The 14,387-nt window shown below is 38.7% G+C and overlaps 1 protein-coding gene across 20 annotated transcripts in view; it reads left to right on the top strand.

The window, feature by feature from the left end:
- ppfia2 (PTPRF interacting protein alpha 2) overlaps positions 1-14,387 on the top strand; it is a 132,982-nt gene that overhangs the window by 42,327 nt on the left and 76,268 nt on the right. The window contains exon 1 of one of the 20 annotated variants that reach the window (XM_025004942.2): positions 9,458-9,922. The exons of 17 other annotated variants lie outside the window; for them this stretch is intronic. In XM_025004942.2, the coding sequence (XP_024860710.1) occupies positions 9,842-9,922 (81 nt within the window). In that variant the 5' untranslated portion in view covers positions 9,458-9,841. Of the gene's footprint in view, positions 1-9,457; positions 9,923-14,387 lie in introns of those variants that run through there. 2 more of the 20 variants (XM_025004943.2, XM_017411540.3) reach the window with 2 other exon arrangements.

Here is a 14,387-nt window from a genome sequence, read left to right as displayed (position 1 = left end):
TCCTAATTGACTAAGATATTTAAGATTTTCAACAATAAAAAGTTGTTTGATAGAAGAGATTGACATATTTTGCTTCACATCCCATTTTCTGGTCGCAGTTAGCTTTAAATCCACTTTTCCCCCCACAATAAACCATCAACAAGACTTGTTTTGGCTTTAAAACTATTTGAACTTATATTTCTGCACATATTTCTTCTTTTTTTTTTTACCCAGAGATTTAGGGCTTGTCCCTGGGGTCTAATATTAATAATATTACAAGTACTTATCATGAACATTTTGTGCTCTTTTTGTTGACAAAGTTGCTTCCTTTTATTTTGCCCTGGGCTGCATGTGGGAGATATGAGCCACCCACTCAAATCTCAAATGTGCACCGGCAGTAGGGTGCCGGTGTGTGTGTGTGTTTGCACATACACACAAGTGCAGATGCTCATTAAACCTTCATAATAACCGGAGCCAGCTGTCATGACTATAAATATTCCTAGAATTCCTTCTGATGGGGTTTTTGGGGTAATGATAGCATTGGTAAGGTATCATTTTTAGAGGTGAATCTAAAATTGATTGGCAGTGTTCCTTTTTTTTCTGTGGAGCATAATGTAGAAGATGGGCAAGTTTCCTCAGAAATCAAAAATGTAGCGTGTCTGACTGCGGCACATTGTCTCAGATCCCTAAAGGCAAAGTCACCTGGCAGCTTATTTCTCCGTGGCGCTTCATCCAGGAAGAATCCGAGAGAAAAATCAGGTTTTTCCAATTTCGACCAGATGTATAGCAGCATTAGAGTTTGAGTCGGTTCCAGGACTGTCTCGTCCCTCAGGTGTATGGGAAATGAAATTTCCCAAAATTTGTTTGATCCACCAGCTTGGAATGAAAGTTTTGTCCTCATCTAGATTTCCGTTTGATTTGGGTCGAGAAAAATAGACGGCAACACGCTTTTTGCCTTTTTATCAACATAATCGTACACACACTAATTAACCTGAATGATCAAAATTCAACGTATATATCAGCATTTACAATCAGATACAATCAGTGTTTTTAAATGCTCACCTCATATGTGGCTATTATTCATATTTTGTGAACAAGCCTGATGACATTCACATAAAATTCTCGCGCCAATAAACAATAAGTGGGAGCATATTACATCATTGATATAATAAGTTTAAGGCGCATCTTTCTGCAGCAGTGAGTCAGATTCTTTTTTTTTCATATGAAAAATAACTTAACATCCTCCAGATGTTGCCAGTCAGCAAATGCAGATAAATAAGTAAACTAAAAATAATGATTGACAGCTCATACGGCTGAATCAGCATGTTTCTATAGAACTGCTGAGCACAACAGCACATTTGGTCGGGCCAGTTGAAAGCCGCCTGTTTGCAGTGGAGTGTAATTTCACTCAGACATGATTGAAAACCTGTTTTTATGCTTTCTGCTTTCGGCTCGCTGCGAGTTTGATTACTTTCCAATGGAGTGTCTGCGTGCATCTCGCCGGCTGCTCTGCCTTTGTGATTTTCTGCACGAGTGACCGCCTGTCACAAGTGGCAGTCTTGGCTAAATTTAGAGCTAATGTGCTAAATATAAACTGTGTGAGAAGCAATGGAGTTAATAACAGCCTCGGTATGTTTAGTCTCCTGTAGCAGAGAGGTTCTTATCTATGATTTTACATCTGTGTTGTTCGGATTGGCGTTTACAAGCACTTGTACCATAAAAGTGCTTTAAGGACCCAGAGGAATACTTCTGGTTTAGAGAGCAGACTACTTTTTCTTTTTGTATGTGGGAGATATGAAAGAAGTGGGGTCTAGAGTTCAGCCAACCACAGAGATGAACCCTAAGGCTCTACATGACCTTTGGACAGCACTAAGTTTTATTCCCTACAGCCTGTTTTTTTTTAACAGTATTTCCTCTTGTCAAAAGACTTTCTTTATCTAATGAGAGAAGAAGGATGTTTTCAATTTCAAATGGCAACCAACTGACAAAAAAAATCTGCTCTTTGAGACCAATTTTTAAGGAAAAATGTCAGAGTCACTTCAAGCTTTTCATAAAGCCTCAATGGAAACAAGTTGAACGCTAAGAGAACAGTGAGTAAACCCAGGAGGTTTTGCCTGCTTACCACTGAAATGTATGAATAGTGGACTTTTTGTAGTACACAGGTAACCTGTCTTACAAACTTTAAACCCAACAAGTCAATACAAATATCCCCTTCAAACTAATCATTAGCTCAAAGCTCCAAGAGTCTTGTAATACAAAATGGAGCCTCAGAATTAAACATTGTATAATAATGCAGGAATGTGCATTTAGAAGAATCTTCCTATAGTTGGTAACACCACTGAAAACTATATCTTTTATTGATGTCATCAACAATCTGATGGTATTTATTGTCAGATATATACATCGAGTTTGTTCTTTGTGTCTTATAGTTTAAAAATACAGTTTGTTTTATGCATTGTGTATTGTTTTTCCTGTTTGAGCTGTTGCAGGGCTCAGACTTGACTTGCTCTGTTTGTATATGCTCTCATTTCAGTATCAGTCTCAGCTACTACCTCACTGAATTTTCGCTTTGGTCATTTCTAATGTTACCTGTTTGTGGCAGACATCTGCAATCAGGCGAACTCCAAATGTTATTCAGTTACAAATACATCCAGTGATTACTTTCTTAAAGTTCCCTTTCAAATCCAGTACATATTATAAAAGGTACCTGTAATACTTTTACACGTTTAAGTCCTGTAAGACAATTCTCTATATGTAGATTTCCACAAGCATGTGTATAGTTGTATTAGCTGGACCAAATCACCATCTTTAGATCAAGTTTCTTTCTCCTAGTTATTTAAAAGTTCAACTCTGTCTGAAAATCCATCCATATCCTTCTTTTCCTCTTTGGTTCTTAGATTTTATTGACTGGTTAAAATTCCCCACGCAGGCAAACTGTCTCTCATAAGCACACAGACACTGAAGTGTTGACTCAAACTGTATCCTTGACAAGACCTCCCTAATGTTTCAGCTGTGACAGGAGCAGGCTAGCTTCCATTACAGCCGTCTGCCCACACACACACACACACTGATTGACACGATCGATATGCATCTGCTGCTCCGCTTCAGTCATTCTCTCCAAAAAGGCCTCTGCTGCAGGGAGGAACCCAAGCCTTTTTACTGACAGCTGTAGATCTAGTGGGAATTTTATTTAGAAGAACCCTTCACCAAATAAATGAACTAATCAAGACACTTTGTAGGTTTTTTTGTTTTGTTTTGTTTTACATGAAACTGCTTTTGGTTCTTCTTGACGCCACTGACAACTTATACAATTTAGTTTAGAGTCTAGCAGCATTAAAAGACCCAATTAGTCAGAGACATGTCCAGTATTGGAAGGGGAGAATATTGTGGAGGTCGGAGGGGCTTTTCAGATGGAAACTAGACTTTGGTAGAAGTTGCTTGGAAAGAAAAGCACAAACTTTTATCACAGAGCTCTCAAAAATATTCACCAATTCAGTGACACTTTTCCTGCAAAGTGTCCCGTTTTGTCAGGGAGCTCACAGCTTCTTGTGGCCTTCTTTAATCTGTCTCCAGTCGGAGGATGAATGTGGATTTACAATTTTCCTTTAGCTGACTGTGGAGCTCTTTTGGGAGCTCCAGGCGCTACAGTACGTGACGACGCGGCCTCGTCGCCTTAAAGTGTCTTGTTTCCAGTCGGCTTGTTAACAGCCCGTGTTCGACATTGTGCGCCAGCCAGGTTGACAACAAAGTATGCTAATTTTAACATGTCCCCTTTCCCGCTGAGTGTCCCTTATGTGGGCCTACTGAGATTTACCAGGAGCTGCATATCAAACGTGCACCTCGGCGAGCAGTCGGAGTAGAGCAGAGCTGCCTTGAGCTGTGCTTTTTTTTTTTAAAAAAAAAACCCACCAGCTTGGATTAGATTTTGAATTTTAACAACGTGTCAGTAAAGATCCAGCGTGTTAGATTTATCTGTGATCTCATGGCACACGTATCACACTGCTTCAGATAAAGTCTGCATTTCTCTTCAGTGCAAACATTTTAAAGCATTAAATATGACACAAAATGGATTGGCTGCGAGGCAGAACGTCGATCCTTGATGCTTTTGCAAGTAATTATATGTTATTTAACAAGATTATGCTCAATTTAGTGACATCTAGTGGCAAAGTGTCAATTTGAAATCTGAGCGTACATGATGTCATTTATGCATTTCACAATCTGTAAAATAAAAGCTACGTCCAATGTTTTATGGAACAAGGTTATTTTTTTTCAAAATAATTTCTCAGACAACCAATTATGTATATCTGTGCCATTATAATGACTATTTCTAGAAAGAATAAAGTTCTTTTTGGGTCATATCATTCATTTCTCCCTTTTTGGAGATTGGGAATATCTTAAAAACAATCACCATGTTTCCTTGTTGAGTTGTTTTCCTTCGTTTTACTTATTTTTCTTTCTTTCTTTATTTATTTATTTTTGTGTTCGAAGCTGTCATGGTTTTGATGTTTTGTAACTCTTGTTTTCTGTGTTCATGCCCTGTCACTATCCACCTCCCCAGTACTTTTCCTATCATGTCTGCCACGCCCATCTCCACCTGTTTGTAATCATTCTCACTCACTTGTGCCCATTTTCCTCATTATCCTCTGTCTTTAAGAATCGGTCATTCTCCATCACTCCTCACTGGATCATTCAACTATGTCTGCTTGTTTTTCGCTCCTTGTCATGCCAAGCCCTGTTTCTTGTTTTTGGATTTTATTAGTGTTCGTTTTGCTGCCACGCCAGCCTTTTGTTTGTTATTTTAAGTTAATAAATTAGTTTTCATTCATTTACGCAATGAGTCTGGGTTCGCCGCCGTCTCCCCGCCTTCTGACAGAAGCTGTTTTGTGAAACTCTTTTGTCTTGCTGTGTGTCCTGTAAAATGATGCTGGTAAAGCAAATCCTCATTCCAGATGCACAAAGTGTTTCTTTTTTTTCCTGTGCCTTGTTTGTAGCTCATTTGCAGTTTAAGTGGTTGCTTGGCCAAACAGGCTTGCAGCTAAAATGCTCTGTCCTGAGCTTACACACACACACACACACACACACACACACACACACACACACCTACACATAGAAGAGATTAAAATGTGTGATCTGCATGAATTTCCTCAGGTAACCACATGCCTCTGTGTTAATGTGTGTTCTCACACTCATCGCGGTTGCTTTGGGTCAAAGCTGACTGTTTTCTCGCCCCTTCAACAGCTGGAGGCTTAATGAGAATCTCTTATCTGTCTTTAACAACACCCCTAAAATCAGCATCACACGTCCCTGTCTTAAGCCATCTAATTTTTCTTCTGCAAAACCACACTTGTGCCCTTCATGTTCCGTTTTATTATCACTGTTTATATCTGAACTATCTGTCAGAGGTTCGAGCTGGCCTCGTAGATTAGGACCACAAACAGCTCAAACACAGGTTTTCAGACCAAAAATCAATTTGTTTGGGCTCTTTGATGGATGGAACATGACTGTGGTTTTTTTTTTCCTTCTTCTTAAAAGATTTAGAAGAAGAGAGGGATGCAAAGCATTTAAGGAGAGATGCGTGGAAAAAACACATGCTTACTCATTCAGGTGTGGATTTAATGAGTGTCTTTTTCAAGAAACAACCTTTATTTATAAAGCCAACTTTTTTTGTTGTTTTTACAATAGCATCCTGATTAATTTCATCAAGACATATTTTGATAGTGCCGATGTGTGGTCTCAAATGTAAATTCCCATCCGTGGTGTTCTGAAGCTGTGGGAGTGCTGAAAGACAAAGTGTGACGAGGCAGAGAAAACGCTGAGAGGATTGAGCGGCTCCAACCAATCAGCGATTAGCAGCGTGAGGCCACACCCCCTGCACATCTGCACAGTGACATCAGTGATTAGTTCACAACTGTGCATGTATGCCCACGGTCCTACTATGCAGCAGTTCAAAAGGCATCACTGTTGAAAAACTCACAAAGGCAAACAATGTCAAATGTTTCTAGCCGAAGCTAAACTTCTAGTCAACACAAAGGCATCTAACTGTACATTTATTTTATAAGTATTTTAAAATCCATAGCAACAGTGGTGCCTCCATAAACAGGTGGAGGTTGGGGGCCATTGATAATCTTTGAGTTGGAAACCAAAACTATAAGCCATACCAAAATGTTAGGAGTTTTATTTTGCTGTTATCAGCACATGATAACAGCAAAATAAAACTCCTAACATGTGAAAAAAAAAAAGATCTGAAAAGTACTGCAATATGGGAGTTGGGGAATCACCTTCTGATATAGATCTACTTTTTTTTTTTTTTTTACAGCTGATATTACTTACTGAGAACAGCGCAGTCACTACTTAACACACAGAAACTTGTCCCCTCCACTCTTAAATTTAAATCTTCAGAAAAATAATATGCACTAAAAACCAAGACCCTGCATCCTTGGCGTTCTGCATCATAATATTTGATCCTGTACAACTTATACTGTTCTTATTCAGTGAGACTAGCTTGTTTTTACTTTAAAAAAACCCAACTAATTATTTAAAAACAATATTTTTGATGTACATAAAGTTCTACTTATCCCAAATTGCTAGGGGACTCGGGAGGGGTCTAAAAATGTATAGGGCTGGTCACCCTTGGCCTCTCCTTAGTGACGCTCCAGCATATAAATTGGATTTTTCAAACTGAACCTATGTCTGCATATAAACCAAAATGAATGAAATTTGTTTTCCTAAAATTATTGGTATTCATCTCTAACCATCATCCTCTGAATAATATGACAATTTTAGCAAAAGTCTCCAGTAGAGGGGATTGTTGTGCTAATTTATGACCAGTTAATTGATTTTGTTATTTTTCAGTTAAAGCAACAATAAAAAATAGCATATGTAGTCAATTTAATAGGTATTATATGGAAATACGCTCAGGAAGCTTTTCTCTTCTATGTCACCTTGATCATCATTACAAATGTGTTAATTCAGTACCTAATAAACAAAAATAGCTTCACTTTTATAATTTTCCCTTTTACAGAAAAATAGGCAATTAAACATATTAGTTTTGCAAAACACTCTAAATCAACCCTCTCTGCTATATAAATAAATACTTGTTGGGTTAAAATTTTTAGTCTTAATAAATTTGCAGGTAAGTTGTGCTTTGTGTGTAAACATGGTGGCAATCTCAATGGATTCTTCCAAAGGGAATTTTATCAATTAGTAAAAGATCCACTAGGATTAAATGGCAAAAGCATCAGCTCAGTCTGGTTAATGTAAACTTTCGTACCTCAGCGTTATAGCAGTTAACCTGCTAAATCAAGAGCGTGCACTTTGAAGTCTCCCAGAACCCAAATCCTTCAAAGAGTTCAGTAAGTTCGTCCTGCGCAGCCTAATCAAGCTCACTGAGCTGTGTCTAACAACAGAACATGAACTCTAGGGGTTTTTTTTTTCTATAGTGGCTAAACTAGATTTTATGACTCAATAAGAGCTTAATAGGTTGCATTTGGATCCAATTATCAAAGCCTACTTTCTCATAATTCAGCATGTAAACTTTAATAACAGGTTTAACTGCAGACACACACATGCTGCATATATAAGTGTGGATTCCTCACGTTAAAAGGCCACTTAATGCCGGCATGTTCGCACCGTCGGAAAAGCTTTGTAAAAGTGGAATTGCATTTCTTCAAGTTTGCTCAAGGCCAATCAAGCTCCCATTAAATTGGTTGAAACAGCTGCTTTCTATTTAAGGCAAACAGTGTTAGAACAGAAGATTAATACAAACTCCCTGCATGGCTAGGGAACGTGACGGAAGGAGATCAGAGACAGACATGTAAACCTTTCAGTTGTTCGGAAAGCCTAGACTATCGGACTTTTATGAAACCATCTACCATCGTCCTGACACCTGCTCCTGTCTTTTTGAGAAGTTTAAAATGATGAAATGCTCAGAAGCACTAGAATATTGTAATGTTAAAACAAGACGGCAGCTCTCATCTTATGTTTCAGGCAAATTAGGTCTTAAAGTTGCTCAGAGGAAGACCAAACATCCAAATTGGTGGAAGTTTAACAGCCATTGTTATTGTCAACCACCAAAAGGTGAAGGCAAACAATATTGTTTTTGCCTCTCTGTGTGTGTCTTTTATCAACATATCCTATAACCCTGTGGGCAAATTTTAATGAGAGTTAGAGAAAGTAATGTTTACAAGTGATTACCTTTTGGAGTCCGCATGATTCAAGATGGCTGCCACCTCAAACATGGCTAAAACTCAGTCACTTTTACAGATATTGACCTAAAATGTGGTGCGATAGTAGCTGAAATTGATCCCCAACACAAACTCTGGGTGCTAACTGATTGCACAAGCTCTGTTAAAAAATTGACCAATAACTGTTTATTTGGAGTCAACTTTGTCTGTTTGCAAAATATCTCATGAACCTCTGGATGGATTCTAATGAAACTTTCAAGAAACAATTGTTGGATATACCTGTACAACTGATTTACTTTTGAAGCCAATTAAATTGAAGGTGGTCACCACAGCCAGCTCACCCTTGAAAACACAAAAATGGCCATAATTCAGTCAATTTTACAGGGATTGTGCTAAAATTTGGTGTGGTAGTAGCTGGGAGTTGCTCACAATACATACTCCAAGTACTACTCAATGTGCAATGTATTTGCTTAAAACTGTAGCATTATCCATTGGAATCAACTCTGTTTGTCTGTTAGCAAAATATCTCATGAACCACTTGATGGATTGTATTGAAGCTTTCAAAAAGTAGTAACTACAGGTACATCTACAACTAGTTAACTTTTGGAGTCAATCTATTTCAAAATGGCCACCACAGCCAGTTGATGTTAGCCAACACAGTTCAGTCAGTTTTACAAATATTGAGCTGAACGTTGACGTGGTGGCAGCTGAGAGTCGTGGACAAAACTCTGAGCATCTCATATCGCATGAAATTGAGCATAACATTATTTTGAAGGTTTAAACCTTCTCAGCGTAGGATTTTAGTTTCAAGGCTGTGAGCTGTATGATTTCCTTTAATAAATACACATTTTTTTAATAAGTTAGAGCTGTACTTTTAAAAATGTGCTTTTGTTGATTAAAAAACAGTAGTTTGCCAATTTGCTTCTAGTAGCCAAATAAAAATCCTTCATCACAAATGACTTGAAATGGTTTCATAACATCAGCCAGCCTTATATCACTTGTTTTCTTCTTTGAATAATTTAAAGCAGGTCATTTCCACCCCTGTCTTTTCCCAATAAACCTAAAGCAAAACACCACAGATTTAGTTTGACTGTGCAACAACGGTCCGTTTTTGTTTTTTTTTTTTTGTTGTTTTTTACAGTGGATAAACAAAAAGGACGCAGATGAAGAGCCCGGTGGCTCTGTTGTTGGCTGGGGCCGGCTGTGATGCTCTGACTGATTATTGGTGAAGCCAGAGGAGGAGGAGGAGGAGGAGGAGGAGGTGATGGGGGTTGGGGAGGGGGGCGATAATCCGCGCACAGACGGACCCATCCGCGCCGCCAGCAGAGCAGCTTGCAGCGGGCGTGTGGAGAGCATGGCGCCGCCGGCTCCTTCTCCCCAGCGCTGCGAGAAGTCCCGCCTCTAATCACCTGCATGCGAGCGGCAGCGCGTAAAGACGCACGGTGGAGTTTTCGCTTCTTTTTTGTTTTTTTGTTTTGTTTTGTTTTGGTTCCCCAGGAGGAGCGTTGCGCATCTCACCAGAGGACTCTCCACCTTCATGTCGGGAGCGCAGCTGATCCGAGCCGTTCGCCTCCTGGATCCGTTTTAGAGTCCAAAGCATTCGCTCGCCCGATTAAGAACACGGATAAATCCTGGATGGTTGTCGCGTAAAAAAAGAAAAAAAAAAAGAAAAAGGAATTATGATTTTCTCCGACATGAGCACGGGGACGAACTCCCCGAAGGTGCACCCGCCGAATGGGACGAGGTTTTACACATTCCAGGCAAGTGGGCTGCCTCCCTCCCTTCAGCGCGTCTGTGCGTCTTTGTCGAAAATGTCTCCTTGTCGGGACTTCTGTGTTTGTGAGGGAAGAAACTTGCTCGGTGAGGCGTAATTTATTTGGCACGTTTATGTGTTGCAGAACGCTGAGGCTGCTGCGTGTTCCACTGGACATTTTAATTTCTCCAAGAATGTGTGCACTAGCAGCTCAGTGTTGCGTATTTGGTTCTGCAGAGATGCGGCCAGAGAGACAACCAGAATGGGGTTGATTGGGAGCTCAATCAGCAGGGCACTGCGAATTAGCTCTGAAATATGAAATACTTAAAAATATATTATAAAGAACTCTTGTTAACTAAACTTGGAGTGAAAGTATTAAGAATTATCATGTAGATATCTCCTTTTGTTCTGTGTGATGTCACTATCTATACATCTACTCCAGACCCCCACACATATAGGTTATATCTATATGATTCTGTTCAGTTTTCCTGTTTCCAAAGCAAACGCAGGGCAGATATCCCAGTGCCCCACATTGATTACTGTAGACTACCAGTGCTTATCTCCTCTCTGCCCAGAGCCAGAGCATGCATGGCAATGAAGCTGTGTCAGTGGAAATCGATCGGCTGCGTGACTCCTGTAAACAGGACTTTCTGTTTCAATGTGTGGGGAAGGAAGAAGGGAAGGAGATGTTGTTGTTGTGGGGGTTTTTTTTAACATTTTTTTTTTCTTCATTTTTATCCGTAAGTGTCTGTCAGTGTGCTGGCATCTCGGACAGTAAAAGGTGATTACAGTTAATGATTTGCTTCTCGGATGTAAGAGTTTGCCAATAAAGCTGAGTGGAAATTGGTTTGTCGATTGCTTTTTAAGTGAGCTAAGTGCTAACAGGGACTCGGGTTTTAGATGGAATCTTTAGAAGCTCACCCCCTACGTCAAGCCGTCAGTCAAATAGCAATTTTGTTGGTGTAGATTTTGAGGCAGTCCTCAGTAATGAATGTTTTGGAGATTTTCTCACACCATCTATGGCCAGATGGCTTTGATTTTACAATATAAGAGACGTTTTAAAGGACCTTTTAATGTATTTCAGTAGCAATTATTTACAACCCCAATTCTGAGAAAGCTGGGACATTGTTGTGTAAAATGTAAATAAAAACAGAATGCAACGATTTGCAAATCTCATAAACCCATGTTTTCTTCACAATGGCTCGTCGTGAATATAACACGTTTAAACTGAGAAATTGTACTATTTTAGGAAGAAAATAAGGCAGTTTTGAATTTGATGGCACAAACACATCTCAGATATAACTTGTTATAGAAATATGTGTATTGTGGGATATTCAAAAATTTCCCAGTTTTCCATTGAGGAACATTATTCTGAAATTGTTCCACTATATTAAGTTGCAGATTTTTGCAGACTGGTGAACCACTGCCCATTTTGACTTCTAAGCAATTCAGCCTCTCTAAAATGCTCCTTTTACATCCAGTCCTCTTACTCTTAGTTTCAAAACGCACCTCTAGCTGTTTCTTATTCAGACCACTTACTTTAACAGTCATTTATTACCTGTGTCCCCACTTTTTGAGATGTGTTGTGTTGAAGACCCACCATTTCTTCCCTAAAAAGTGTACAATGCCTTAGTTTAAACAGTAGATATATTTACTATTTTTGATTGTGAACAATATATTGGTTTATGAGATTTGCAAATCACTGCATTCTGTTTTTATTTACATTTTACACAACAATGTCCCAGCTTTCTCAGAATTGGGGTTGTAAATAATTGCTACTGAAATACATTAAAAGGTCCTTTAAAACGTCTCTTATATTGTAAAATCAAAGCCATCTGGCCATAGATGGTGTGAGAAAATCTCCAAAACATATTCTGTAGTTGCTCATACTACTTACCAACTACGATTGATAGTTTCTTTTTACAAAAACTTTACGTAATTGCTTATGTACTTTGCAGTTATAAATGGGTGAATGTAAACTGAAGTAAGTACTGTTTGAAGCCCATCTGCTCCATCAGTGCGATGAAGTTATGAATTTCTTTTGCCAGGCTCTGTAAACACGTACCCAGAAGTGGCTGAGTTTGCCTAGTTTGGGACACAGCTGTGTCTACAATCTCTGCATCTCTCTCCAACTCAGCTGATTTTCATTCGGAGCGAGAAATGGTTAAGTGCAGACATCACGAAAATGAAACAGCATGTCTCTCCTTTTTTTTTTTTTGTCTGATCTGTAGGTTTAGCATGTAGTAAGCTGGTTGAGCCAAGATTTTTTTTCAGGATGCACTGTGTTACAAAAAAAGAAAAACACTCGTTAGTATTTCTGTATGGAGTCCTCTAACTTTGGCAATCATTGATGTATTTTATGATGAGTCAGAAAAGAAATTTGTAGAACTTGCAGTTGTAAACCAGCCCCTCTGCATATTTCTGTTTGCAACAGGAGAGTTGTGAGGAGAAATAAGACAAAGATCTCCTGGATTTTCCTTTTTTTTTGGTGTTTGAGTGACATTCATTGAAATCCTGCTCCTGGGAGAAGACTGGTTCCCAGTGTTTCGAATCACATCAGTCATCTCAAAGCTGAGTCATTGCTTCTCTTTAATTTGACTCCAGTTCTTCACTCAGAACAAGACTGTGCTGCCTCCTGAGCTCCAACAGATATATTTATTGCTCTCACTGCCAGCTGTTCTTTCAAAGCAGGAAGTGTTTTTGCAATAGAGTTAAAAATAATGTAATCATCACACAGCCAAACCTATGGAAAAAATATGTATTGTTTTTGATCATAGGTTATTCAGAGGAATACCAATAGTTAAGGTAAAGTGAACTGGTGACTTGACTTTCTGTTTCCCCATCATTTGCAGAGTCTGCCTCCTTTTTAAGATTAATAATAATCATTGAATCATATTATTATCATATGAAGGAGCCTACAGAACCCAGTGAACTCCTAAAACCAACTACAGCAAACCAAGCTTAGACTAGCACACACCAAACTGATAGAAAAATATTTTATATTTTCTTTGTCTGTAGTTTTGCCATCAGTGCTGGGACTGATGACTGTTTTAGGCTGATCACTGAGCTAGCCAAAGATTATTAAAATACTGCACCACAAAACTTCTCTACTAGTTTTAAACGCGTTCAGTTTGATCAATTTGCAGTTTTGAATGCTCAAACAGTATAATCAAATAAAACTCACGTTCTTGATGAGTTCATAATTTATGCTAAACGTTTATCTGTCGTCACTGTTCGGGGCTTTGTGACCGAGTCGGGCTTATAGTCACCAAGGCATTCTACTAAATCTGGTGATGAAACAATGAAGCTAAAAGAAAATAAATTTGAAGCCCATTATATTTAGAACTGACTTTTTTCTTCTTTCAGATTAATCTGGCACCAAATATTGTTATAATTTGACTTATAAATTTGTTTTCTGTTCATCGTTTCACTATGGTTATGAGTCTGACATAATTTATTCTTTATAACATTTGTGCATATTCTCTGTGTGTGCTATGATCACTTATCAAACTATTCTTTTATTCAGCTTAGACACTCATGTAGAAAGGAGTTGCAAGATGAAGAGTCCCTATTTGTCAAAAAGGAAAAATGCTTAAAAGGGGAAAACAATAACTGTCATGAAAACAATAACTGTCATTGATAAACCCCTCGCGCCACTTTTTCCATTTTATACTTGGCACCTCTTTACAAAGGATCAGTTGAAATCAACTTAGGATGAATTATTGTCATTTTCTTTGTCTATGTCCTTGTATTTAATATCTGCTTTTTATATCTCACAACACCCTGCCCAATATGCCTTTTTTATGTTGTTGTTGGTTTTGAGCTTCCTGAAAAATGACACAAAATCATTGCACAGTTTTTGTCCTTGTGTTTCACAGTAGTAGTTCATGTGATAAGCCTCTCCGGTAGGAATTTCTTCTTCATAAAAACCTCTCTCTCTTTCTGCGATGCATTGTTTTCCACAGAAGCTACACATATGACCTTGCCTCCTTGAGTAATAAAAAGGCATTATTATGGAGAGAGGTTCATAATGTTGAGTTAATTGAAAGGAACTGAATAATAAGAAAGGGGGAACACTGACAATCTAGTCTAATTAGGGCTCAGGCAAAGTCGTACCAAAGTTGGCAGTCAACTTTCAGACAGACTGTCAGATTCGTATTACTTCCCTGTGAGGCTGTAACCCTCTGGGAGAGAGTAAAAGAAGGAAGAGGAGTTAGTTTCCATTGTACGCCTCTGCACTGAACTGGCACTTGGGATTTTTATGGCAGCACAGCCATTTCCCAGCTCACACAGAAAAAAAAAAAAAAATTCTATTCAGCATCTCTTGGCTGTTTTTATTTGTAAACCCAGCCACAACTTGGGCCATGCATCCCCAAAAAGCTAAGCCTTCTTTTGGTTCCCCTCCTCCTAACTTTCTGACTAAAGGTTCAAGGGCAGCACTCGACAGAAAAGACAAATGGCACGACTGAACA

The sequence above is a fragment of the Kryptolebias marmoratus genome, linkage group LG18 (assembly GCF_001649575.2).
Source record: "Kryptolebias marmoratus isolate JLee-2015 linkage group LG18, ASM164957v2, whole genome shotgun sequence".
In the NCBI taxonomy this organism is placed as follows: Eukaryota; Metazoa; Chordata; class Actinopteri; order Cyprinodontiformes; family Rivulidae; genus Kryptolebias; species Kryptolebias marmoratus.
The sequence above is the reverse complement of the archived record's forward strand: the minus strand, read 5'-3'. Positions and strand labels throughout refer to the sequence as shown.